The sequence below is a fragment of the Macaca nemestrina genome, chromosome 17, assembly GCF_043159975.1.
Source record: "Macaca nemestrina isolate mMacNem1 chromosome 17, mMacNem.hap1, whole genome shotgun sequence".
NCBI lineage: Eukaryota > Metazoa > Chordata > Mammalia > Primates > Cercopithecidae > Macaca > Macaca nemestrina.
In genome coordinates this window covers 22589217-22617190 of record NC_092141.1, presented here as the reverse complement: position 1 = coordinate 22617190, position 27974 = coordinate 22589217, and the positions used below count along the sequence as shown (strand labels likewise).

Genomic DNA, 27974 nt, shown 5'->3' with positions numbered 1-27974 from the left:
TTAAGTGCAAAACAGGTATTTAATTTTAAATGGCCCAAGTAAGCAAATGTCCAGAAATACATCCAGTTCCCGTAAATATATCTCCACACTGCCCCTCTAGGTGCTGACACAGAGGTGCCAGGACCCCTGTCTTCTCATTCAATGGGTGCCAAATCTTCTTGAACCTTCCCTTCAGGAAGTTGGCTGGAACGTTTGGAGATGCCATTATCACTATCGCCTATCACCCCCAAGCATAGCTATTTTTGTATCCCTGAGTCTCCCTTAGACAGAGAGTAGTCCCACCCATAGAAATTAAGGTGTTAAGGAATTAAAGTGAGTGTTGGGTATCTTTTGCTTTCAAAGGTTCGGGAGTCAGTAAGAGATGTGACTAAGAGCGTGGGCTCTGTCATCAGCAAAGTGACATCCTGAGCAAAACAGTATCTTCATGCCTGAGTTTCCTTGCCTGTAAACTGGAACGAATGGTATTGCAATTGAGTAGAGATCAAATGAGTTCACACGCATGAGGCATGCAGAACAGGGCCTTGCAGGCAGACATCACTGTAGAGTGCACAAATGGGGTCCGGCTGTGAGAACTGGAGCCAGGCAATGAGAGAATAAGGAGGGCTTTAACTTGGGGTGCTAACACCCACGCTGAAGGCATGAGCTCACTCCAGACAATTTCGTTAATTCCTTTAGACAAGTACACACAAGGCTTTCTTTGCTTTGGGGTATACACTAGACAGCCTGGGGTGCCCATTAGCAGCCTGGTTTCTTTTGCGATGGGCACCTCTGGACTCCGAAGCCTGCCAGGATTGCAATGGAAGGTCATCCTCCTCCTCCATGATCCACAACCTCCCAGAGTTTCTTGGGATCTGGAAACACAGAGAAATTACTTCTTCCTATCCTCTTCCCTGCTCATGGGTTTCACGTTTTACATTCATTCACAGTTGTTACAACAGGGTCTCAGACAGCAGGGGCACGTAACAAGTGTGCCCCAGCTGCATCTGACCCAGAGCGTGTCCTACCACAGTCCACCTGCTGAGCTGACCCTCACAGCACTAGCTGGCATTCCTTCCACGTGGAGCTTGAGCAGTAAGTATAAAGATGGCCACCAGACAACAATATCCCAGTAAGATGTCTGTCTCTGTAAAAGTGATGTAGAACATTTCCAACACAGCTCTTATAAATACTTGTCTTCCAATTAGACAGAGCTTCTTCCTGGAGTCAGGAATTTAGAACCAGCTTGATAAAAGAAAATGGACTAAAATCATTAAGGCACAGTGTGTGGGCTGCAGTAATTTGGGGGCCAAGGCAGAGCAAGCTGTCATGGGGAGGGGTAGGAGTTCTGCTTGATGCCTCCTTTGGGAGAGAAAGCTTAATCCTCAGGTGGTGGGAAGGTCTCTGTGATAGCTAGTCTCCATGATGCTCCCAAACTGATCAACGGTCTGCCTGTACCTATAGGCTGCTGCTCTTATCAAAAGGTGGAGGTGAGTTACCCTCCCCTGAATCTGCACTGGCCTTCGAACTTACTGTTTTCAAGTGTTGTTCTAGGAGCTGTGACGACTGGCAGCTGCCACTTCTTCCTCCTCTTGGAAGCCAGCTGCCATGTTGTAGGGAAGTCCAGCTACGCTGCTAAAGATACCACGTGGAGGCGGTGTCAGGAAAGTTGACGTGCAGCCACCTGAGTGAAGGCTATTATGGCCCTCCCGCTTGTCTGGAAGGGAAAACAGCCACATGGGAAGTCACAAGTGAGACCGGGAGAACGGCCCTGCCATGTAATCCCAGCTGCCCCAACTTCTGACCCACAGATGCAGGAAAAATAGTAACTCACTGCTTTAAGCTCCTAAGTTGTGGGGTAGTTTGTTATGAAGTAATTAACAATGCTGGATAAGTAAGTCTGCCTTTCAAAAATCTGAGACAGTTTAATAAGTCCTTACAAAACTTCATTGAATTGTAAGAAAATACCAACTAACAAAAACAATTTAAAATGTTATTTTTTTAAAAAATAGAAACAAAAAAAAACCAGAGTCAGTGTTGGCCAGGCACAGTGGTTCAAGCCTGTAATCCCAGCACTTTGGGAGATCAAGGCAGGTGGATCAATTGAGATCGAGTTCTCTACTAAAAATACAAAAATTAGACTGGCATGGTGGCGGGCACCTGTAATCTCAGATACTTGGGAGGCTGAGGCAGGACAATCACTTGAACCCAGGAGGCGGAGGGTGCAGTGAGCTGAGGTCTGACCACTGCCCTCCAGCCTGGGCAACAGATCGAGACTCCATCTCAAAAAAAAAAAAAAAAGTCAAGAGTAAAGGTCTCACCGTGTTGCCCAGGTTGGTCGTGAACTCATAGGCTCAAGCAATCCACCAGTCTTGGTCTCCTAAAGTTCCGGGATTACAGGAGTCAACCACTGCGCCTGGCCAAAAATTGTTAAATTTTTAAATTAAAAAATCCCCCAAAATAGGCCAGGCACAGTGGCTCACACCTGTAATCCCAGCACTTGGGGAGGTTGAAGAGGGTGGGTTCTTTGAGGCCAGGTCAAAACCAGCCTGGCCAACATGGAAAAACCCCACCTTTACTAAAAATACAAAAATTAGCCAGGTGTGGTGCTGCAGGCCTGTAATCCCACCCATTCGGGAGGCTGAGGCAGGATAATCGCTTCAACCTGGGAGACAGAGGTTGTAGTAAACTGAGATCACACCACTGAACTCCAGCCTGAAAAACAGAGCAACTCTGTCTCAATTTAAAGAAAAATTCCCCCAGATAATTTCAAATTACATATCTAATAAGAGACTTACATCCAAATGCATAAAGAACTATTAACAACCCAACAATGAAAAGAGTAACAACCCAATTTAAAAATGGACAAAGGATCTGAACAGACATACTTTCAAGAAAATATACAAATGGCCAAAAAGCACATGAAAAGATGCTCAATATCATTAGTCGCTAGTCAAATACAAATCAAAGCAATGAGACACCGATTCAATGGCTACAGATAAACGGTAACAAATACTGGAGAGGATGAGGGGAAACTGGAACCTCATTTAAGCTACTGGTGAGAATTTAGAATAGTGCAGTCGCTTTGGGAAACACACGGCAATTCCTCAAAAGGTTAAACACAGAGGTACCGTATGACCCGGCAACACTACCCCAGGTATATACCCGAGAGAAGTGAGAAAACAGCCCCCACAAACACTTACACATCAACTGTTATTCTGCTTATTCATAATAAGCAAAAAGTAGAGACAATCCATATGTCCACCAACTAATGAATGGCTATAATAAATGTGATATACACATTCATACATGGAATCTTTGACAATAAAAAGGAATAAAGTACATACCAAACATGCTTCACGGACCTTGAACCTTGAAAATATTATGTTAAGTGAAATAAGCCAGCTGTAAAATAAAAACATGGACTGTACAATTGTATTTACATGGAAAATTCAGAATAGGAAAATCCATGCCAGTGAAAAGTGTAAGTGGTGGCTGAGAGTTGAAGGAAAGGGGAGTGTGTGACTGCTAACAGTTACAAAGTTCCTTTAAAAAATGCAGACTGGGCCAGACGCAGTGGCTCTCATCTGTAATCCCAGCACTTTGGGAGGCCGAGGCAGTCAGATCACCTGAGGTCAGGAGTTTGAAACCAGTCTGCCCAACATGGTGAAACCCCATCTCTACTAAAAATACAAAAATTAGCCGGGCATGGTGGCATGTGCCTGTAATCTCAGCTAACCAGGAGGCTGAGGCAGAAGAAATGCTTGAACTTTGGAGGCAGAGGCTGCAGTGAGCCAAGATGGCGCCACTGCACTCCAGCCTGGGTGATAGAGCAAAACTTAAGTCTCAAAAAAAAAAAAAAAAAAAAAAAAAAAAAAAAAAAAATGCTGACTGGTCATGGTGGCTCACACTTGTAATCTCAGTACTTTGGGAGGCAGGAGGATAGATAAAACCCGGCAACATAGTGGGACTCTGTATCTACAAAAAAAAAAAAAAAAAATTAGCCCGGTGTGGGGGTACATGTTGGTAGACCCAGGCCTGGGATCATGCCACTGCACTCCATCCTGGGTTACAGGGACACTGTCACCAAAAAAAAAAAAAAGTTGTAAACTTAGGCTGTGTGGCTCACACCTGTGACCCCAGCACTTTGGGATGCCTAGGCAAAAGGTCTGCCATGAGGCCAGCAGTTTGAGAACAGCCTGGGCAACACAGTGAAGCTGCACTTCTATTTATTTATTTATTAATGAATATTCCAAAATTAGATTTTGATGACAGATGCAGAACTCTGTGAATATCCTAAAGACCACAGACACGTAAACCTTGAAGTGTGAATTACATAATGCTCTTAAAGAAAAAGCTTATCACATGCATGCATAGACAGAGCCCACTCCACCCACCTCAGCCCCTGTGCTCTTGAAGCTCTATCTTGCACACACACGGGCACACAACTGCTTGTATGTTTCATTCATTTCTGGTAAAACGGTTCTGTTCCAGGGAGCACACACAGATGAAGGGAAGTCGTCACATCAGGCCCTCAGTGTGGTGCTGGCCCAGGGAGAGAGCCTGTGTGGTAGAAACCCTTATCCTCTACTCCACCCAGGATGAATTCTTCTAGATAACTTAGCAAAAAGGGACAAGGATGCTTCTGGCTCATGCCTCAGGGCACTGTGGGGCTTCGGTAAGGACCCCTCGGAGGGGCTGAGAACAAACGAGATTCTTGCTCACGACACTGATCCCTTCCACAGGAGCAACTGGGGGTCTAAGTGAGCTCTCTGTAGGATTCACAGGGGCTCACCACAGATGGAAGGTGCTGGCTGTGAGGTCTGGGGCCAGAGGCTGGGCCTGCATCCCAAGTGTCCTCCCTGTACCATGGACACACAGGAGCACCCAGAGTGCTGCAGGCAAAGCCAGCTGTGCCTGTGATCAATGAGCAACCACCCCACTCCGACTCCTGGTGATCAACCAATGTGCAACGCCCCCACCCCGACTTCCTGTGATCAATCAATGAGCAACCACCCCACCCACACTCCCTAGGACCCCCCAGAGAAGGATTCCAGAGTCTGTGACACTCTCCTTTCCAAGCCTCTCTGGCAGAGGGGCTCCACCCGCTAAGGTCTTACTTGGGGCTTGGCCTTCAGGAACATGGCTCTCCATATCGTTGCTGGATTTACTGTGCGCCACGCTAGCTTTCCTCATGGCATTCTCGCTGAAACACAAACAGAGAAGAGAGGTTTGGTTACACCAGCGAGTCCAACGCTGCGGGGCCCTGGCCAACAGGTCCTGCAGAGCAGCTGCTCCTGGTAACAAGGTGCTGTCCTCAGCACACCAGTCTGGCTGAGGTCCAAAAGAGGCATGAAGAAAGGGGCACTCAACAAAGAGCAATGACAGGCCGCTGAGCCAGGGAGAGTGACCAGGATGATGAAACAGAAGGGACTGGAAAAGTGGTCACCATGGAGCAAAGACGGAACCATGGCACGAAGGGGTGGGGGGCTAGTCCCTACATGATGAAGGAGGTATGCATTAGACTACGGCGGCAGCTGGTCTCTAGTTCCTAGTTCCTGTTCTCTTGAGTGGCCTGGATCCCCACCAACTCTGCCAGCATGGTAGGACCCAGATTTCTCCTCTGTAAAATAAAGGGGCCACGAGAAGTCATCATTCAGTCCCTCCCAAAGCAAGGGTTTGACCCTGTGTGGGACAACGCAGGTCCTATATGTGGGATCAGAGAGAAGCCCCAACTTCAACACCTTCTAGCTGGGAACAAGAGGAGAAAGAAGACAGAAACATGAAACGTTATCTTTAATAACATTTACCAACAATTCTGTACTGAGAGATGGAATCCTATGAAAGGTTTTTCATCACACTTCTGCTCCGCAGAGACAAAGAGCCATGTGCGTCAGTTAAGCTGGAGCCAGCTTGAATGCAGCCCACATTGCCCCTGACATTCACAGGGCAAGACGGGAACAGGAGTGCATCTGTTAGGAAGGCCTGGCCTGTGGCTCCCAGGGACTGGCTGCCCTGGTCTGCTCATGGCCTGCCTTCTTCCCAGGAGGAGAGGTCTCTTCCCTGCCTGGTCTCCGTGCAACAGCTTTGAGGTGGCGGGATGACCCGGTTGAAGAAATGTACTTGGTGAGCTGAAGGCAAGGCGGCACCAGACACCAGTGGATTTGCTGGTGGACAAGCGCTGTCCTCTCCTGGGTAACATCACAGATGACATGCACACTGTGGGCACCAACTGTCAGCAACACTGGGCTGACTGATAAAGAAACAAGCAAGTGTGCCAGGGCTCGGGGGCCTTGTCTCGGAGTGAACTGAATAGGCCCAGTCCAGCTGGTGCTAGAAATAATTCTGATCACTCCAAACAGTAATCAACCAACCCCAGGAAACAGAAGGACTGTGCACACGGGGCTGCAGCAACACAACTGTGATTCCTCAAGACATCACAGAAAGGAGACTCAATGCTGAGACGCGCACACATCTGTCTTCATGTGAAAAGAAAAACAAAGCGACACTGTCCTACCCCTGCTCAATTCAAAAAGCATACTTGCAGCTCCCACCTCCCTGGGTGCTTTCTGAAGCCTCAACTGAGGCAACAAGGCAGCAAGAGGTTCCTGCTCACCAGGCATCCATGGGTGAAACAGAAAAATAAGGGGAAAGGTCACTAGGGCCACAAGAGATGAGAGTTATTAGTTCAGGAGGATGAGAACCAGCTCACACACAGTGCAGGGTCAGAGTCCTGGTGAAGCCAGGCAGGGTAGGCTGGGAGGACCCTGTGCACATGGTCTGGGGCTGGCAAGGGGCAGGCTCTCCAAACCCAGAGGCTGAGAAGGGAGCTGCTAGGCCCCAGGAGTCACTGAGCATTTCTGATAGAAGTGGCTGCACAGGCCTCTTTTCTGAAGGATGCCTCACCTGTGCCCCTCCCACCTCAAGAGCATACCTGTCTTTCTTCCCACCTTCCTTTTCTCTTTTGTTTTTCGAGACAAGGTCTCACTCTGTCACAGGTACAGCACAATGGCACAAACAGCTCACTGCAGTTGTGAACTCCTGGGCTCAAGTATCCTTCCACCTCAGCCTCCCAAATAGTTGGGACTACAGGCATGCACTACCACGCCTGGCTAAGTTTTTTGGTTTATACTTTTTATTATTTATTATTATTATTTTGGTAAAGACGGGGTCTTGTTTTATTTTCCAGCCTGGTCTTGAACTCCTGGCCTTCAGTGATCCTCCCAACTTGGCCTCCCAAACCACTGGGACCAATAGCAAGACTCAGAAGAGAGCAGCAGAAACAGCAGCAAAGCGGGACAATATAAAGGTTGGCTGTGTGAGGAGTGGGGAGGCCGTGGGGCACATGTGGCCAGGAGTCAGAGAGGGAGAGAGGTGCACAGGAGTCTGAGGGTGACATCCAGTTACACAGATTGGCTCTATGACCTACAGCAACAATCACGGAAGGCAAAGCCAGGCCTGATACAAAAGCAGTCTTTTCAAGCTGCTACTGGCTATTTTTGAGTGTGTCCGCACACTAGCAGTCCCCAGTCTTGGTGCAGCAGAGACGCCTGGCACAGTCACAGAGACAAGATCCAGAAACACGGCTTAGGGCAATAGCTTTGGGGTGGTGGAATGACCAGGTTGAAGAAACGTGTTTGGTGAGCTGAAGACAAGCTGGCATCAGACACCAGGGGATGTGCTGGTGGATGAGCCCTGTCCGGTCCTGGGTAACGTCATAGATGACGTGGACACTGGGCACTAACTGTCAGCAAGTGAAAGCCTGAGGAGCATGGAACAAACTGGAGGCTGGAAACAGGCATGTCTTGACAGGCCAACACCAGGAAAACCCAGCTTATGTCAACGTCCAGTCCTGGCTGAGCTTCAGCGGGTTGGAGTGGGGCTGAGAAGCAATAGGTGATCATCCTGCAAGGCTGCGGCTCTAAACAGCAGCACCGTGCCATGTCACTCGCATGTCCTCTATGCAGCATTCACCCAAGGAGGCCCTGCAGGTTTGGTGGCTGGTAAACAGACACCCTGCACCATTTTCAATTCTGTGAATAATATTTTTGAAAATGTCTTTGCTCTTGTTTCTACTTTGAAGATCGTGTGCCACAAAACAGACACAGTGAAAAAAAAGCACCCAGATACCCTGCAGTGAAACCCCCACACTTCCCCGTGGATGCTGCCCTCTCCTCTTCAGCTAGCCCAGCGCTTTCCAGAGGCATCCCTTGCCTGGACACTGACTCCACCAGGGCACTCATTTCACATTCCTGCTGAGATCCACTCCCCCACCTCCTTCCTTCCTCAGACCTAACATGCCTGCTGCAGGGACCAACTTTCAGAACAGCACCAACTGCTCCCAAAGCCCCCTTCTGATCTCAATGAGCTGGGCTCTGCTGCCAACCCCAGAATGCCTTCCTGAACAGTCAGACCCGACTGGCCACTCCTCAGCCTCGGTCTTGTGAAGACAAATTCCCTTCGATTCACTGTCATGAAATGAAGGAAAACGATTGTACGAGACAGCTCCAAACACGGAGCAAGGAGTATAGCTTCAGACAAAGAACAGAGAACCAACCTGTCATGGTGAGCTTTACCTCCACCCAAGCAAGCTTGGAAAACGAGGGTCTGCCCAGCCAGGGGCGGGCAGCGAGCAGACTGGTGTCAAGCTCAATGGCTGTCCTGCCATAGTCCCATCCAACATAAGCAACAGGCTCGCAAACAGTAGGAGCCTATAAGGCAGCCACCAAGGAACCCCAGGATGCCTGGATAGTGCTCACACTAGCTGAGGAAGGGGGCTGGGGGTTCACTCCCTGCTTGCGACCAACCAGACCTCTGGACACAAGGACTGTCACCTGCTCAGAGCACACAACCCCTTGCCGTGACCTCGGCTCCACTGCTCTGCCTAGGGCCATGCTCTAGCTGGCTGCCATGGGCATGTCTGTGCACCCAATCAGGGTTCAACTCGTATCTGGTTTAAAGCGAAGCCTCTCCAGGGACCTTACTGTCCAGAACTGTCCCCAGAACATGGTATGTCTCAAAGGCATTGCCTGACCCTTTCTGAGCAGCCTGCAGGGACACACTAAGAAAAGCTGTTGGTATTTTCATCGCCCAGCACCAAGTGCCTATGCCAGAAATCTGCGAACCCCCTTTACTTTCTAACTGCCACCTCCAATTCCCCAAGTTCACATCTCTGCCACAACTCCCACTGAATCTGTGGCAATTCCTCCCACTGGGCCTGTCTCCAGTTCCCCTTCCTACCCCCACACCCTTCCCAGCACCCCAAGTCACAGGACTGCCAGTGAGCGTGGGAAGCAAACTGGGCCATATCCCTGCCTGCCTCGAGGTCCTTGATCCTCACCTCTCACCAGGAGGGCAGGCAGCCTGTCCTGGACCCCACCAAGGCTGCTCCTATGCCTGCCTGCACACTGTCCCCAGGACCCTGGGGATGGTGACCTGCTGCCTCGCACACTGCCTGACCATCCCATCAGGACTGCATAGAAACCCTGTAGCCACCTCACCCATGTCTGTGGCACCTCCTGGAGAGATCACTGGTTCTTGTGTACCAGTCCCACTATACTCTGAACACCCTGTGAGTAGAGACAATGGCTGTTCACCTTTGTGGGCAGCAGACAGGCATCACTGCCAGACAAAACTACTGGCTCTCTTTAGCACAAGGAGTGGAACCGCCATGCATTTTGATGAGACATGATGTGCAGAATGAAAAATCAGCATGGCAGCCATAGGAGCAAACCAGGCCTAAAACAGGCATCTCCTGGCAGTGAAGACCAGGGTGCCCAGGGAAGGTGTGTGCTGGGGCAGGCAGCTGGGCCTGGCAGGAAGCAGAGAAGGGAAGAAGGGCCTGGGCTTAAATTCCAAAGTGGCCACTCACCAACTCTGGGTCCTGGGAGAGGCACTCCCTCCCCCAAAGCATGGCCCCTTCATAAAGGAGGACTCTGAGGGACTGTGGCCAGGATGAAGGTTCACAGAGAGGACCAGGCAGTGAGGACAGAGCCGGCGTTGGCTGGGTCTACAGGGCTACTGTCCAGCAGGGGCTTGTGGTTCCTCACCTCCTTCCTGTACCCAAATTGGGAAACTCTTATCAACAGAAGTCCACTCTCAGTCTTTACAATCTGAATGAGACTAGGATAAACCAAAAACCTGGCAAACTGAGTACCCTAGGGAAGGAACACAGGGCATCAAATGCAAAGCCTGCTAAGGTCAGCGAGGCCCAAGGCAAGCTGCCCCGTCTGCCCTCACCCAACTGGCAGTGCCTCCCCGTCCTCCCTTTGCACACAGGGTGGGGACAGTGCTGACCTCACGCAGGGCTCTGAGGTTAATTATCACTTAATATTATAAGGCACTGGACACACAGGAAGTGCGAGGGATGCATTAAAGAAATAAGTCAGGTAACAGCCTGCTGAACTGTGCAGTAGGACAGCATCCCAAAACACCTCTGCCACGCATTGAGGTTACTGTCACCCCCTCCACAGCAGATGATGGAGTGGTGAGCACCAGCAGCTTCCTGAGGCAGAGCCACCCTTCCACTGGAGCTCTGAGTCCCCTGCAGTGTACCGAGGCCAGCTCTACAGCCCGCAGGAAGGACGTTCACACAAACGTGGAGGAGGCCTGAGCTGGCCTCCCGGCTCCCACTCCTGCTCCATGCCCTGACTCTTCCTTCCACAAACACCCTGGTTCCCACTGAGGACCCTCTCTGCTCTCAATGAGGCCTCTCCCCGGCCCCACCCTCTTCACCACTGTACCCCCGCCACACTGCCAGGCCCCTTCCCTGGTCTAACTGCTTTCCCTTTGCTGAATGAAGGCATGAATTCCCAGGACAGCCAACTCCTCCGTCCTCCTGTGGTGTCCTAAAGAAGGGGAGCTGCTTTCCTCCCTGGGTCACAGACTCGCCCTCCTGACCTCAGGGGGACAGGATGATACCTCCCAGCTATTTGTGGGACAGATTTATGTTCTGCTCAAAGGAAACTTCTGTGGGTTTCTTCTAATTTTGAGAGGCACAACACCCACTAATCAAGTGAACTCTCATGGGGCAGAAGGAATTTTTGGCAGCTCCACTTTGCCCCACCCAAGAAGCCTCCTGGTAAATTGCTGCCTGTGTGTGCAGACAGTCTGTTTGCCCACCTGGGACAGGAGTCCACAGCTTGTAAGTGGGGCCCTTTACCCTGTGTGTTCACAAACCTAAATCATAGAGGACCAGAAGACAACAGAAGGAGAGTTACACAGTCTCAGGATGAAAAATATTTCCTAAGCATGTCACCAGAAACAGACACCATAAAAGAAAGATTTTCCCATACTGAAGATATGGGTGGGGCGCAGTGGCTCACACCTATAATCCCAGCCCTCTGGGAGGCCAAGGCAGGTGGATCTCTTGAAGTCAGGAGTTCGAGACCAGCCTGGGCAACATGGCAAGACCCCGTCTCTACTAAAAATACAAAAATTAGCCGTGCATGGAGTCTCGCTCTGTCGCCCAGGCTGGAGTGCAGCGGTGCGATCTTGACTCACTGCAACCTCCACCTCCTGGGTTCAAGCGATTCTCCTTCTTCAGCCTCTTGAGAATCTGGGATTACAGGCATGTGCCACCACACCGGGCTAATTTTTTTATTTTTAGTAGAGACGGAGTTTCACCATGTTTGCCAGGCTGGTCCCGAACACGTGACCTCAGTTGATTCACCCGCCTCGGCCTCCCAAAGTAATAGGATTACAGGCATGAGCCACTGCGCCCAGCCTGGATTCTTTATGGAAATTGATAAGCTGTTTCTAAAATTCATACGGAATTCAAAGAACCAACAATAGACAAAACAATCTTGAAGAAGAACAAGTTTGAGAACTTACATTTTCTGATTTCAAAGCTCGCTACAATACAAAGCTATACTAATCAAGACAGCATTTACTGGCAAGATGATAGACATATAGATCCATAAAATAGAACTCAGAGTCCATACATTTATGGCCCATTGATGCTAAGACAAGGGTCAAAACATTTTAATGGGAAGGAGTAGCCTTTTCAACAAATGGTGTGGGTGCATTTGTGTCCTCACACACACACAAATGAAGTTGTATACTTAAACCACAACATATACAAGAGATAAAATTGATTTTAAAAACCCAAATGTAAGAATTTAAAACTGTAAAATTCTCAGAGGAATAAATCTTTGTAACCTTGATTTAGGCAGTGATTTCTTAAGCTCTACCAAAGCATAAGCAGTAGGAAAAAAAAAAAGGTGAAGTTTCATTTCATCAAAATTAAAACCTTTTGTAAATCAAAAGACACTAACAAAAAATTGACAATCCATAAAATTGGAAACAAAAATTGCAAATTACTTATTTGATAAAGGATTTGTATCTAGAATATAAAAACTATTACAACTGAATAATAAAATCACAAACTCATTTAAAAATATGCAAAGGGCCAGGCGTGGTGGCTTACACCTGTAATCCCAGCACTGTGGCAGGCCAACCCAGATAAGACTGTTTGAGCCCAGGATTTCCAGACCAGCCTGGGCAACACGGTGAAACCCTTTCTACAAAAAAATGAGCCAGGAATGGTGGCGTGTCCTTTTAGTCCCAGCTATTCAGGAGGCTTAGGTGGGAGAATCAATTGAGTTCTGGAGTTCGTGGCTGCAGTAAGCTGTGATTGTGCTACTGCCCTCCAGCCTGAGCTACAGAACGACCATCTCAAAAAAAAAATATATATATATATATATATAGACATATATATATCGACATACATACATAGTGTATTTAGACACACACTAAAGAAATTTATAAAATCTTAAGAATGAGCAAAGAATCTGAATAGGCATTTCTCCAAAGAAAATACATAAATGATCAGTAAGTACAAGAAAAGATGCTAAAAATCAACAGCTACCATGGAAATGCAAATCAATACCACAATGAAATACCACTTCACATCTCCGGGATGGCCAGAACCAAACCAAACCAAAACAAAACAAAACAGATCAGATAGCAAGTGTTAGGAAAGAGGTGGAGAGAATGGAACCATCACATACTGCTGATGGGAATGTGAAATGGTGCTGTTACTTTGGAAAAGTATGGAAGTTCTTCCAGTGGTTAAACAGAGTTACCATATGATCTAGCATTCCCACTCTTAAGTACATACACCCAAGAGAAATGAAAACTATGTCCACACAAAACCTTTTACAAGAATACTTACTCATAATCACCAAAAAGTGAAAATAACCAAAATTTCTATCAACTGATAAATGAATAAAATGTCATATCTATACAAAGGAATAGTATTTACAAGTAAAAGTACTGATATATGCTATAAGACAGCTGAACACTGAAAACATTATGCTAAGTGAAAGAAGCCAGGCTGGGCACTGTGGCTCATGCCTGTAATCCCAGCAGTATGGGAGGCCGAGGCAGGTGGATCACTTAATGTCAGGCGTTTGAGACCAGCCTGGCCAACATGGTTAAGCCTCATCTCTACTAAAAATACAAAAATTAGCTGGGTGTAGTGGCAGGTGCCTGTAATCCCAGCTACTCAGGAGGCAGAGGCAAGAGAATCGCTTGAACCCAGGAGGCGGAGGTTGCAATGAGCTGAGATTGCACCACTGCACTCCAGCGCGGGCGACAGAGCGAGACTCCCTCTCAAAATAAATAAATACAAAAAAAATTAAAAAAAAAAAAAGAAAAAAAGAAAAGAAAAGAAAAGAAAGAGACAGGGCTGAGAGTGAAGTCCTGAAAGGATATACACAAACATACACCCTCCTCCCCCTGCCTGCATATTGGTATCATTCCATTAAATCAGCAGTCTTTGACTAAGGTTGTAACTCTAATTGTAATATTATCTAGCCTAAATTTTCTATCTTTTCTAGAAGGATTTTCTGAGAGCTTCCACGTCTATGAAGCTTTTCCTTACACGGCACCACCTCTACCCAGGCAGCACTGAACTGATCACTCCCCCATCTTTCTCACAACTGAAGCTTTTCACATTTTGCCACATTGTATTACAGTGATTTGTTTACAAGTCTGTCTCTGCTACAAGCCCAAGCTCTCTCAGAGGACAGAAACTTAAATTAACTGGAATCCCAGACCCTAGCAAAATGCCCAAAATTTAGTTGTTACTTAAAAAGAAAACTACTAAACACGTCTTACAGTTCAGACACATTAGATGTACAGCAGTTCCTATTTCTGCCATCACAGTATTATTACACAAAATCTAAACATTCTTTAAATACCCTTACCTGTAGCAAAACGGAAACAGCATAACTCAAGAAGGAAGGATGAATGACTACATTTAAACTTTTTATATTCAGCCACTCCAGTTTTTTTCTAGGATTTTAGGGTCAATACATATTCCTTTCCTAAAGGGTTTGGATGTCCACAGGCAACCAACCATGGATATTAAATAGTGATTAAATTCTTGATAAGTCTTGCTGCTGAAATCAAAACCTGATTTTGTCTAATGGGAAAGAAATAAAAAAATTGTCACTATCACCTATTTTCCCTTTCCTCCTTCCCATCAGGTCACGTAAATCTAGACTTAATTTTTGAGTAACAGTGATTTAACACAGAGCTTTCTCATTCATACCTTTTGTACCAAACATTTTTCTTTGCGGCAGTCAGATTTTTACGATACCTAACAGAAAAAAACAAACAGAATGAAACATTTAACATACCTTTGAATACAATGCCTTTGACATAGTAAAACACAAAAATACACTATAAATGTAAATATATGCAAATATGTACATACACAAATATCCAGTTGTCTAGGTAAGGATTTTATCCTTTTGTGGTACATTCTCAAGTGAAAATAAATAGAGGCTCAATAAGTTGTACACTTAAGATGCTTACTTCACTAAATAAAAAATAAACAATAAAAAATGCTTTCAATGTTTCACTATTAAAAAATTAATAAAGTTCTGGCTGGGTGCGGTGGCTCACGCTTGTAATTGCAGCACTTTGGGAGGCCAAGCTGGGTGAATCACCAGGTCAGGAGTTTGAGACCAGCCTGAGAAACATGATGAAATCCCGTCTCTACTAAAAATACAAAAATTAGCTGGACGTGGTGGCGTGGGTGCCTGTAATCCCAAATACTCGAGAGGCTGAGGAAGGAGAATCGCTTGAACCTGGGAGGCAGAGGTTGCAGTGAGCCAAGATCGCAACACTGCACTCTAGCCTGGGCAACAAGACCTAGATTGCATCTCAAAAAAATAAAAATTAATAGAGTTCTCATTCATAAGTAGGGGTTGAATGATGAGAACACATGGACACAGAGAGGAGAACATCATACACTGGGGCCTGTCGGGGGTGAGGGGAAAGGGGAGGGAGGGCATTAGGACAAATACCTAATGCATATGGGGCTTAAAACCTAGATGACAGGTTGATAGGTGCAGCAAACCACCCCATGCCACATGCATAACCATGTAACAAACGTGCACCTTCTGCATATTTATCCCAAAACTTAAAAGTAAAATGAAAAAAATTAATAGAGGCTCAAAAATGGTCACTGATGTAAAACGTACTTTCTTAATGGAAAGAAAATGATGCAGCAGAAAGCACAAAAGGGAAACCTACAAATATGTTTTTCTTGTCTGAGAACTATTAACTAATTAGTTTTTAAACATTTTAAACTTGACATAGTCCTACAAGTTACACCAACAAGGTCTGCACTTAGCCAGGCATGGTGACTCATGCCTGTAATCCCAGCAATTTGGGAGGCCGAGGTGGGCGGATCACCTGAGGTCAGGAGTACGACACCAGCCTGGCCAAAATGGTGAAACCCCGTCTCTATGAAAAAACACAAAAAATTAGCCTGGCGTGGTGGCAGGCACCTTTAATCCCAGCTACTCCGGAGACTGAAGCAGGAGAATCGCTTTAACCCGGGAGGCAGAAGGTGCAGTGAGCCGAGAAGGTGCTGTTGCACTCCAGGTTGACAAGAGCAAAACTCTGTCTCCAAAAAAAAAAAAAAAAAAAAAAAAAAAAAAAAAAAAAAGTTTACATTTATGGACTGAGAAAAGTAATTTCAGTCCACAAGTTACAGAATTAGAGGAGACCAGAAATAATACTTACAGTTCCACATAATTGGCAACAGCTCCCCTTATCTCCCAGAAAATATTTTTATCAGAGAAGGTACAAATACTTAAAGCAATTGTCAGCAAATGACTTAATTTTTCCTGAAGACACAGCAATTAGAATGAACAACGCTGAGTGCAATAGTACCACTGCACAACAGGTCCTTAACTATGATTTTTTTTTATTCTGTAGCCACACCAGTGGAGGATTTAAAAACACCACAGCTGTCATGGCCCCATATTGGAATCTCATGTCCAATAGCAAGCCTGATTTCCAGAAGCCCTGGCCAAAGACAAGTAGGAATATTTTTTGTATTACAGCTGAAAGATGAAGAGAAAATTATAATATACCATTTCATAAAATGGTAAAAAGGCTTTGTACCTGCTCATAATAAAACACCTCTGGTTCAGGATGTTGGCATCCAGGCTGAAGAGTACAGAATATAAGATCCCAGGAAGAGACACCACCACTAATGGAAGGTTATAATGTATATATGTGTCACACACCTTTGAGAAGGAAAGATAACATCAGTATATAGACTATTCCCCAGAACTTCTCAACCAAGTTCACCCAAAGAATCATCAGTATAAGATAATAATGTAACATTAGCTTTGGACATGCCTGACTCCTAAACAAACAGATAACTATAAGCTTGCTTAACACAGACTTCACCAAATATCAGTCATACTACAGAGGATAATTTCTAAAAGACCATTACTTGAATCTTTCATTTCTTCTAGGGAAAGGTCTTACAGTTAGGGGGACAGGGTAAAGGAAGGAAGGAGTTCTTTCCCCTTAAGTCCCAAAATACTTATTTATCATATGAGTTAGCTGTCAACCTAGAAAACAAAGGAGCGTGTTTCTAAGCAAATGTGTAACACAAGACAAATAGGTATTAGCAGAGGAAGCTGGGAAAAGTGAGACTATCATGGACACTTCATGGATATTAAGTTGCTGCAAAAGTAATTGCAGTTTTTGCCATTGAAAACAATAGCAAAAACCACAATTACTTTTGCATCAGCCTATAGTTCTGCCCAGGTTATATACTGTAACACAATAAAAGGGTACTAGGTACCAAGAGAAGTAAGGCAGTTGAAAAGTAGACATGGAGATCTGAAGAAACAACAAGAAATTTTTGGTTTCCACCAGGAGTCACGAATGGAAGGAACAAAAAATAATGCTAACAACAGACTTCTGTCTAGGACCAGTGTTAACACAGGGTAATGCTGTGGTGCCTGGACCTTAGGAAAAAAAAAAAAGCATTTGCTTTTCCACGTGGTTTATGAAAGTCAATTGTTCTGGAGAGAAAATAATCATGAACTTCAAAATGTAAGGTTACTTTAATGATGCTAATGAGATCACAGCCTACCTTAATATTTGTGCATAAAATTTAAATACTATGCCAATAAAGTGAATAGCCTTCACAAAAATCCCAATGGGGAAACTGAAACATGTTTTACCTTCTCATAGAAATCCAAAATAAAGTGCAGCAAGAAAGTTCTGTTGCTCTCCACGTGCACTGCAGTAGTGGACAGCCACCCTACATAGTGGAGCAGTTTAGACACAGAGCTCATGGATCCGCCCAGTTCTCTCTCTGCAATAAGAAACCATAACATTCAGATAGAGTAGCAAAAGTGGTCACAATTTCCAAGCTAAAGGTGAATAATATAAAGGAAAAAGGTGGTGAAGGTTTTAAAACTATCAGTGCTCCAATGTATAATTTACTTTTTAAAAAATCAGTGGTTAATCATAAAACTACACACAGCCTTCCAGGGAATCATTAAGACGAAATCACATAGAACATTCTAAACAACCAGACTCTACTAGTAAATAACAGATAAATACAGTATTAAGCTCCAAGCAGTTATGAAAATTCTCAAGTGAGAGATATAAAAACCACTAGAAATATAGGTATTTCATTAACAGTTAAGGGGAGAAAAAGGCTCACATAAAAGTGACATGAAAAATTCATGGCCAAGCACAGTGGCTCACATCTGTAATTCCAGTACTTAGGGAGGCCAAGGCAGGCAGAGTTCTTGAATCCAGGAATTTGAGACCAGCCTGGGCAACGTGGCAAAAGCTCTTTACAAAAAATACAAAAATTAGCTGGGGTGGCAGCACACACTTCTAGTTCCAGCTACTCAAGAGGCTGAGGTGGGAGGATTGCTTGACACCCAGAGGCAAAGGTTGCAGTGAGTGAGACTGCACCACCGCACTCTAGCCTAAGTGACAGAGCAAGACTGTTCAAAAAAAAAAAAAAATCAGGCCATGTGCAGTGGCTTATGCCTGTAATCCCAGCACTCTGGGAGGCTGAGGTGGGCAGATCACTTGAGGTCGAGTCTGAGACCACCGTAGCCAACATGGTGAAACCCCGTCTCTACTAAAAATAAAAAAATTAGCAAGGCGTGATGGTGGGTCCCTGTAATCCCAGCTACTTGGGAGGCTGAGGCAGGAGAATACCTTGAACCCAGGAGGTGGAGTTTGCAGTGAGCCAAGATCATGACACTGCACTCCAGCCTGGGCAATATAACAAGACCCTGTTTCCAAAAAAAAAAAAAAATCAGGATGAAATGTGAAAATGGACAAAATGATACAGTAAACTAGAAAACAGTGACAACTAATTTATTCGAACCAAATCAAATGTGGTTTAAAGGAATAAACATTAAAATGACTTTAGGAATCGTTTCCTATACTGTCAGTAACATTGTAACACAGATGCACAGAAACCTACCCTACACAAATCAAAACTCTGTTTTGCCTGAATTCCTGAGCTTTATAAAACGCTGTTAAACATATTTTCACTTGAATTTGGCGTGGCACAGTGACTCATGCCTGTAATCCCAGCACTTTGGGATGCTAAGGCAGGCGGATCACCTGAGGTTGGGAGTTTAAGACCAGCCTGGTCAACATGGTGAAACCCCACCTCTATTAAAAATAAAAAATTAGCCAGGTATGGTGGTGCAAGCCTGTAATCCCAGCTACTGGGGAGGCTGAGGCAAAAGAATCCCTTGAACCCAGGAGGTGGAGTTGGCAGTTAGCCAAGATCATACCACTGTTAAACGGATTAAGAAAAGACTTACAAATGTGAATTCACAGCTTTACTCTCCTATTTAGGCAGTCAACAATGGTTATGCACAAGGAAAAGAACATGTATAATCTTAGAATTTCAGAGATGATGACGACTCTACTACTGCCCACCACCATGATAGTTCAGTGTCAGGACAATCAATGATCAGGAGACCATTCAAATATGCAAGCATCCACACATAGCCAGTTGGCTACTTGCAAAACTAAGTAGTTTTTTGTTTTTTTTGTTTTTTTTTTCTGAGATGGAGTCTTGCTCTGTCACCCAGGCTGGAGTACACAGGTGCGATCTCAAATCACTGCAACCTCCTTCTCTGGGGTCAACCAGTTTTCGTGCCTCAGGTTCCTGAGTAGCTGGGATTACAGGCGTGTGCCACCACATCCAACTAATTGTTATATTTTTATTAGAGACAAGGTTTCACCATGTTGGCCAGGCTCGTATGAAACTCTAGACCCTCAAGTGATCTGCTGGTCTCAGTCTCCCAATGTGCCGGAATTACAGGCGTAACCGTATCTTAACTATGATTTTGGGTAGCACTTGGCAACTGTGTCAATTTGAAACAATGACGATTGCTTCAAACAGTCTCTTTTGAAGTATTTTTCCACACCACACTATTGGCATTTTGGATCAAACAATTCACTGTTCAGGACTGGCTCTTACTACACACGCAGCCCCTGAAGCACACTGAGCATCCCCACCTCCCACATATTAAATGACAGTCGCAATCTCTTCCCGGTCACCATGACACCAGAAATGCCCCCTCCCTTCAAGAACCACTGCTGAGAAGTTTTCTACCCTTCTCTTCTTATGATAGATAACTACAATTTACTCCCTTTTTGACAATGATATGGCATATGGTCACATGCCAGAAATATGGCATTACACCTATATTTACTCAATTATTGAAAACTTGAGCTATACTATATAATGCCAAATATTGTTATGACAAGCAAAATTATCCACATGTCCATTAAATTTTAGAAAGCAGAATTCCTTTTTAAATTGTCTCCCTTATGATACTAATAAAAGGAAAAATAATACAGAAACTGTAAGGCAACTATTTCAAGGGTACCAGAGACTTACACTGCAACTTGGCCAAATATTGTAGATGCAAACATACTGTTTTGTTCAATCTTTTGCTCATCTGGGGAATAGAGAATGAATAAACATGGGTCCAGGCACAGCAGCTCGAAGAGGGGAATGCAGGTTAGGGATAACCACAAGTAAGAGAGAAGAATTTCAGGCTGGATGTGGTGGCTCATGCCTGTGATCCCAATACTTTGGGAGGCCAATGCAGGAGGATAGTTTGAGCCTAGGAGTTCAAGACCAACCCAGACAACACAGTGAGACCTTGTCTCTACAACAAAAATCAGCCTGGCATGTTATATTGGTGCACACTCTTCGTCACAGCTACTTGGGGGCTGAGGTGGATCGCTTGAGCCTGGGTGGTTGAGGCTGCAGTGAGCTGAGACTGCGTCACTGCACTCCTGGGAGACAGAGAAAGACCCTGTCTCACACAAAAGCGGAGAGGGGTAATTTCAAAGGTACAGTTCTTGATGTAATTTAGGTAGAAGAGGTTAAACATTTAAGTGGAGTTTCTTTTAAATAGTGGTTCTCAAACTTCAGCATGCACCAGAATTATAGTAGTGTTTAATTACAGAGCCCTAACTCCAGAGTTTAATTCAGTAGGTCTAGGCCAAGACCTAAGATTTGCATCTCTAACAAGTTTGCAGGTTATGCTGATGATCCAAGGACCGTATTTTGAGAAGCATAGCTTTACAAGATGTTTACTACCCACTAATGCTCCATTTCCTTCTAAAAGTGATCAGGTGTATCTGGAAACAATTTAATAACGAATATGAAGAATTAAAAACAATTTTCCAGGCCTAAGTAGCTTCTACTCTCTATTCTACCAAAGTAAGAAACCACTATAGGGATAAGAACATACAGAAAAATGAGTCTGGGCTCATCTGTTAACCAAGCTAACCACTAGCTATTTACAACTGAAGCTAAGGGGAATTTGAACATTGGTTAGATATTTAAAGATACTAAGAACTATTGGCTTGGCACGGTGGCTCACGCCTGTAATCCCAGCACTTTGGGAGGCCAAGGTGGGTGCATAATTTGAGGTCACAAGTTCAAGACCAGCCCTGGCCAACTCTGTGAAACCCTCTCTCTACTAAAAACACAAAAATTAGCTGGGTGTGGTGGCACATGCCTGTAGTCCCAGCTACTCGAAGGCTGAAATACGAGAATTATGTGAATCCAGGAGATGGAAGTTGCAGTGAACTTTCATCAACCCACTGCACTCCAGCCTGGGCAAGGGTGAGACTGTCTTTAAAAAAAGAAAAAAAAAAGCTTCTAATTTTTTAGGTGTCATAATAGTACCATATTTTACAGTTGAAACGGGAGCTGAGTTTTGCTTTAAAATAATGGAAAGGAAAGGTGAAATGTATTATAGATGAAAAAAGGTTAACCAATAGTTGCTAACTGTTGAAGATGGGTAATGGGCACAGACGCGGAATACTGCAGTATTTTCTCTACTTTTGATTGTATTCGTAATTTTCTATAATATAGTTTTTCAAATGCCAAAAAATTACGTGGCTGATAATAGAATTTACGAGAAGCAGCCAGGCACAGTGGCTCACACTGGTAATTCCAGCACTTTGGGAGGCCAAGGCGAACAGATCACCTGAGGTCAGGAGGTTGACACCAGCCTGGCAAAAATGGCAAAGCTCCATCTACAAAACAAAACAAAAACGTAGCTGGGTGTGGTGGCACATGCCTGTAATCCCAGCTACTTGGGAAGCTGAGGCAGGAGAATCATTTGAAGCTGGGAGGTGGAGGCTGCGGTGAGCCAACGTTGTACCACTGCACTTCAGCCTGGGCAACACAGCGAGACTCAGTCTTAAGACAAAAAAAAAAAAAAAAAGAGTGTAAGAGAAGGCAAAAAACTTTAGGTAGAAAGACTCAAAAAAATCTGACTATGCAGTTCCTTGAAATTTAGTCTTTTACTTTGAAGGTAAAGCACACATATAACAAAAATTTAGGGTTCTTATTTTAAACTCCAAAGTTAAGATAAATTAATGCATATAACCAAAATACAGGATACAAACATACTGTCCAGCTACCCTACCCTCTATTTTTTTTTTATCTTCTGATATCTCTGCTATCACTTGGAAGCTCATCCAGATTCACTGAGGAGCTTAGAACTCTGTATCATGTCCTGCCATCAACATCTCAGTTACACCAGTGTCCATGCAAATGATCCCAACATTTCAGTTTCAGTTTCTTGACTTTGAATCAAATAACCTTCACCTTCACTCCACCTTAGTTACCCAGTCCCACAGATACACACTAGATTCTGTCATAACCTGAACTGAACCACACTGGGCAATAACTGAAGGCTCCTTGATGGCGCTGATACCTAAGCTGCAGCTTAAAATACAACTCAGGGTTACCCAGACCAGAGTGTCCACTGGCTGGAATTTATTTGATGCTCAAAAAATGTTTGTTGATTAAAAGAATATAAAAGTAGTGACCTTATGAAATTTACATTACTAATTCAATTACCTGAATACATTTAATTATATCTTCAGTTTGTCCTCCTCAACTACAGGTTTTTCCCTTTTATTTGCGTAATGTAACATATTCTTTCTTCAAATCCAACAGTGTAAAGATAAAAGTCCAACTCAGCTCTCTTTATAAAGACTTTCAAATTGAACAAATTGAACAAATATTATTTACAAATCATGTCAGGTACTTAAAAAACGTTTTTGTTGTTGTTTTTGAGACAGGATCTCACTTTGTCACCCAGGCTGCAGTGCAGTGGCACATCTACAGGTCATGGCACCCTCGACCTCCTGAGCTCAAATGATCCTTCTACGGCATCCTCCTGAGTAGCTGGGACAACAGATGCATGCCACCATGCCTGGCAAAGTTTTGTATTCTTTGTAGACATGGGGTTTTGCCATGTTGCCCAACCCGCCTCAGCCTCCAAACTGAAACTGCGGAGATTACAGGTGTGAACTACCACACTCGGCCAAGAAAAAGACTGTCAATGGATATCTAAATAAATTTTAGTAAAGAGTGGTGGAGTGTGGAAGAAGCAAGTGAAATCTTACTTGTAAGAAGGACTCTGCCCTCACAAAGTATCCAGGAAGTTGGTAAATTCTTTTCCATGTTTGTAATTATTCACCTTGTACCAAATACATTCTAGAGCAGGAACACTAAATATAAGCATCTAGCTGTACCACAATAAAAAAGTGCACAAAACAAAATTATCACCAAAGTTACAAATAAGTGACAAAGTAAAAAAGCCACTAGTCTCATACATCCTGACTAACTCATAATGTAGACGAGAACAGACAGATGGAGGTGACAGTGAGATGTTCCTCAACAACTTGGTAATCTAGGGAAAAGCCTAGTGAAAAAACAAGTGGAGAGAATTCACATATAATGAATAAGATAAACTTTATATCACAGTCATCCAAGCAAGTTATAAACATCTGAATTGAAAGTTTTAGAACACTCTAGACTTCAATTAGGGTAGGCTGGGTATAACGGAAAAAAGATTGAAATTTAGTAAGTGGAAATCTAATAAACTGCATCATATTCCATTTAAAAGATTCAGAGTAGAAGAAGAATTGGCCTGGAACCAATCAAAAGCAACTTTAACCACCAGAAGAATCGGAAGTTGCTTATCCAGTAAAGAAACACTTAATTTGGTCAAAAGAAATGCTATCTTCCCACTGCCCCCCACCACTGGAGGAATGAAATGCCCAGGCTTTACTATGGCCTGGATGAAAGACTCCTCACTGCCATTTCCTCTAATTCTATAATTAAGAAACCTTCTACTGACAAATCTTGTTCCCATATATGCAGATAGCACAGAGGGGATATTCTAGTTGGCAGATATGAGCATTATGCTTACCAGAAATCATTCATTTTATATTAAACTGATATCCTGGCTTATACATTCATCTCCTCTGAGTTTCATTACCATTAACGGGATGACTCTGGGGGCCTAACAGCAAGTTTCTGGACATATAAAGATGAAAAATCCTTGGATTGTGAGAATCATCAACGTAGAGCCACCCAGTGAGTTTTGGTGGCCATCCAGTAGTGTTTCCTTAACATAATCCCTCTCCCTTCTTACTACCTTAAAATTACAACAGAAACATTCATGCTCTAAATATATGATTACCACAGACATAATTACAAGAAGGCTCCTCTTATCTTGAATTTGGCACTCCCTTATAAAAGAAATTCATTTGTAAACTATCTTGTCCCATCCTCCCTCAATTCTTACCTTCTTGTAATATTTGACTCAACCCGTAGTAAGACCTCAGCGAGACCGACTCATCTATGACACAGTCAATATACTGAAGCAGCAGAGAGTTGTTTAGCACTGAGCCCATCTGAGAATGCAGCTGCAGTAACAGAACCACCGATCAACTTCTGAAACTAAAGAAAATATGTAACAAAAAATAGGCTAGGCATGGTGGCTCATGCCTATAATTGCAACACTGTGGGATGCTGAAGCAGGAGGATCACTTGAGCCCAGGAGTTTGAGACCAACCCGGGCAACATATTTTTAATTTTTTTTTTTTTTTTTTTTTTTTGAGACAGAGTCTCACTCTGTCAACCAGGCTGGAGAACAGTGGCGGGATCTTGGCTCACTCCAACTTCTTCTCCCAGGTTCAAGCAATTCTCATGCCTCAGCCTCCTGAGTAGCTGGAAGTACAGGTGTGCACCACCATGCTCAGCTAATTTCTGCATTTTTTGGTAGAGATAGGATTTCACCATGTTGGCCAGGCTGGTGGTCGTGGTCTTGAACTCCTGAAACCTCAAGTGACCTGCCCGCCTTGGCTTCCCAAAGTGTAGGGATTACCAGTGTAAGCCACCGAGGCTGGCCTGATGTAATTTTTTTGAAAAATTAGCCAGGCGTGGTGATTCACATCTATAGTCCCAGGTACTTGGAAGGCTGAGGTGGAAGGATTACATAAGCCCAGGAGTTCAAGGCAGCAGTGAATCATGACTGTGTTACTGCCTGGGTGACAGAGTAAGACCGTCTCAAAAAAACAAAAACAAAGGCCATACAGTTCAAACAGAAAATGCGAAGAAGCACATGGTCCAGTCACACACCTCTAAGCAATGGATATTCTGTAAAAGTTGGGGAAAACTTTGAAGCTGTTCTAGTGGAAATGATCCACTTCTATTCAGACAATCAGACAGACTCACCTCTTTTTTTCCATATTCTTTAGTGTAGCTACTGGAATTGAGCACTGGTATAACTGAGAGAGAATTCAATTTCTAAAGAAAGATAATAAAACAATCTATCAATGGACAAAACAAACTACAAAACACAAATATAAAAGCAGCTGTTAATGTGTTTCAATTAAATGGGAATATGGTTTACACAGAATCCTGGGTAACTGACATGTATTTAAATATCTATAATCTCCTCTAAGATCTGAATGGTTATTATTTGGATTTAACAAAAGAAAGCCATGCAACTTGTTTGAGCTTTAGATACTATTTTTAGAGGATGAACACTAGCTGGACCTAACATCAACTTCCGAGGTTCTGGAGAAAGTCCCTGGTTTCTTCACTTCATGGCAAGCAGAGCCATCTTCCATATATTCTCTGAATTCTTAAAATAGATCTATAAATTTGGATATAAAGTACAAGAGAGTAGGTACCCACAAATTGGAGTGATGTAAAGTCTAAAACTGCTCATTAATTGAATATATATTATGAATTCCTTTACATACAAATGCATTTATTTTTCTGATCAGCAATCTATTAAATGCACCAAATGGGATCAACACGAAGTGCCAATCCCTAAAAAAAACTTCCCCAGAGCAGTACCACAATACTAGACAGTAAAACAGTAGGCTGTAAGCATTTTAGTTGAAATCTGTAAGTTAACTTTAACAAAAATAACATATTTCAGTCTCAATATGATTTCTCTCTCCTTAATCCCTTACCTTTTTCCTAACAGGCAAAGATACAGAAATCAGAGCAGAAGCAAAGAACCTATACAGCGACAACAAAGCCTGAAGATGAAGCTGCATTCCCTGAAATAAAATAAGTTTTCCATTTTCAATTCTGTGGCTACTAAGAAACTGAGAAAACAAATACCAGTAAGAAGAAAGAAAGTATATTCAGACCATAATTTCACCATGAGATATAGCTATAGGAAGATGCTATCAAAAATCAAGGAAGGAGTAACCAGACATTGAAGTCAACCACCATAAAACAATCCGCTCCAAACTGTGATCTTCTCTCTTACTACCATTACTGACTTTAGTTCTTTCTCGTATTTTCTCTCCTCTTCCTGTACCTTAGGCTTAACAGTCATACTTACTAGCATTGCATAGCTTATTCTCACTGGTAGCATACTCAGGACTCAAAGTTTATTCATCCTTGATTTACACATCAAGGAGATACGACCAAAAGAGAAGCTAATACCTGATTATTATAGTTCTTGGAAAAGTATCTAGGAAATTACAATTGGCATGCCATTATCAAGCAGCTTTGACATAACTAAAATCTTAACAAAGCACTAATTTCACAATGAAAGAAGTCATTACTGCTAGACACCTGCATCTGACTATGCACAGAAAGCACACCACTAAAACGAATTCCGAGGAAGTAACCAAATTGTTTTGTAATACTAAAATTTTATTATATCAAATACTGTACAAAGGCAGGCAGTAAATGAGGCTTAGAAATAATTATTTTTTGAGATGGAGCTTTGCTCTTTTTGCCCAGGCTAGAGTCAATGGCATGATCTCTGCTCACTGCAACCTCCCCTTCCCGGGTTCAAGCGATTCTCCTGCCTCAGCCTCTCCCAAGTAGCTGGGATTAAAAGCAGACACCACCACACCCAGATAATTTTGTATTTTTAGTAGAGACTTGGTTTCACCATGTTGGCTGGGCTGGTCTTGGACTCCTGACCTCCAGTAATACACCCGCCTTGGCTCAGAGAAGATGTCTATGACCTAGAATCAGGTACACGCTGGAAAGAATCTCAGAGCATGTGCCTATTACCTGGAATCAGGGCATAGGCTGGAAAAAAGCTGAGATGCAAAGGCAGGTGCTGCCTCTGGGGAGAACGGACAGAGTAGGAACCACTGTAGTTTCTTGCCTTTACAGTTGTGTACATATACTACTTTGATAAAATTTATATTAAAAAATTAAAAATTAAATGAGGTTGAATGTGATGACTCATGCTTAAGCCCAGGAATGCAGGACCAACCTGGGCAATATATTGAAACTCCATCTTTATAAAAAATACAAAAAATTAGCCACTCATAGTGGCATATGCCTGTAGTCCCAGCAACTTGTGAAGAGCATCTGCTATCAAATCTAATATACAGGCAGTGAGCTCCTGGGATATGAACCATTTTCTTTAAATTTACAGTTGTCTCTGCGTAGCTGGACTGTTTCCAGACTTTCCAGCAGTCCATGAGGCAGGAATCTTTAAACCCATGAGAAAGCCTGGCTCTTCCCTCCTCTTCTAACATTCCTTTTTTTTTTTTTTTTTTTTTTTTTTAAGACTAAGTCTCATTTTTGTCACCAAATCTGGCTGCAATGGTGCAATCTCGGCTCACTGCAACCTCTGCCTCTCAGGCTCAAGCGATTCTCCTGCCTTAGCCTCCCAAGTAGCTGGGATTACAGGAACCCACCACCACGCTCAGTTAATCTTTGTATTTTTAGTGGAGACAGGATTTTACCATGATGGGAAGGCTAGCCTCGAACTCCTGACTTCAGGTAATCCCTGCCACCTTGGCCTCCCCAAAGTGCTGGCATTATAGGCGTGAGCCACTGCACCTGGCCTCTTCTAACATTCTAAAGAGAA

General features: G+C 43.9%; 1 protein-coding gene across 3 annotated transcripts; it reads right to left on the bottom strand.

Moving 5' to 3' along the window:
• On the bottom strand, positions 1-27974 carry LOC139359480 (centromere protein I-like). 3 transcript variants are annotated; one of them, XM_071082528.1, is made up of 9 exons: positions 27850-27974; positions 25349-25420; positions 24417-24571; positions 17481-17614; positions 16402-16526; positions 14534-14581; positions 5097-5182; positions 1510-1693; positions 1-851 (listed from the first exon to the last, which is right to left on the bottom strand). In XM_071082528.1, the coding sequence occupies exons 3-8, from the start codon at positions 24523-24525 to the stop codon at positions 1527-1529; spliced, it is 669 nt and encodes a 222-aa protein (XP_070938629.1). In that variant the 5' UTR covers positions 24526-24571; positions 25349-25420; positions 27850-27974; the 3' UTR covers positions 1-851; positions 1510-1526. The 3 variants fall into 3 exon arrangements, with proteins under 3 accessions (XP_070938629.1, XP_070938631.1, XP_070938630.1); XM_071082530.1 differs by lacking the exon at positions 1510-1693; XM_071082529.1 differs by lacking the exon at positions 14534-14581.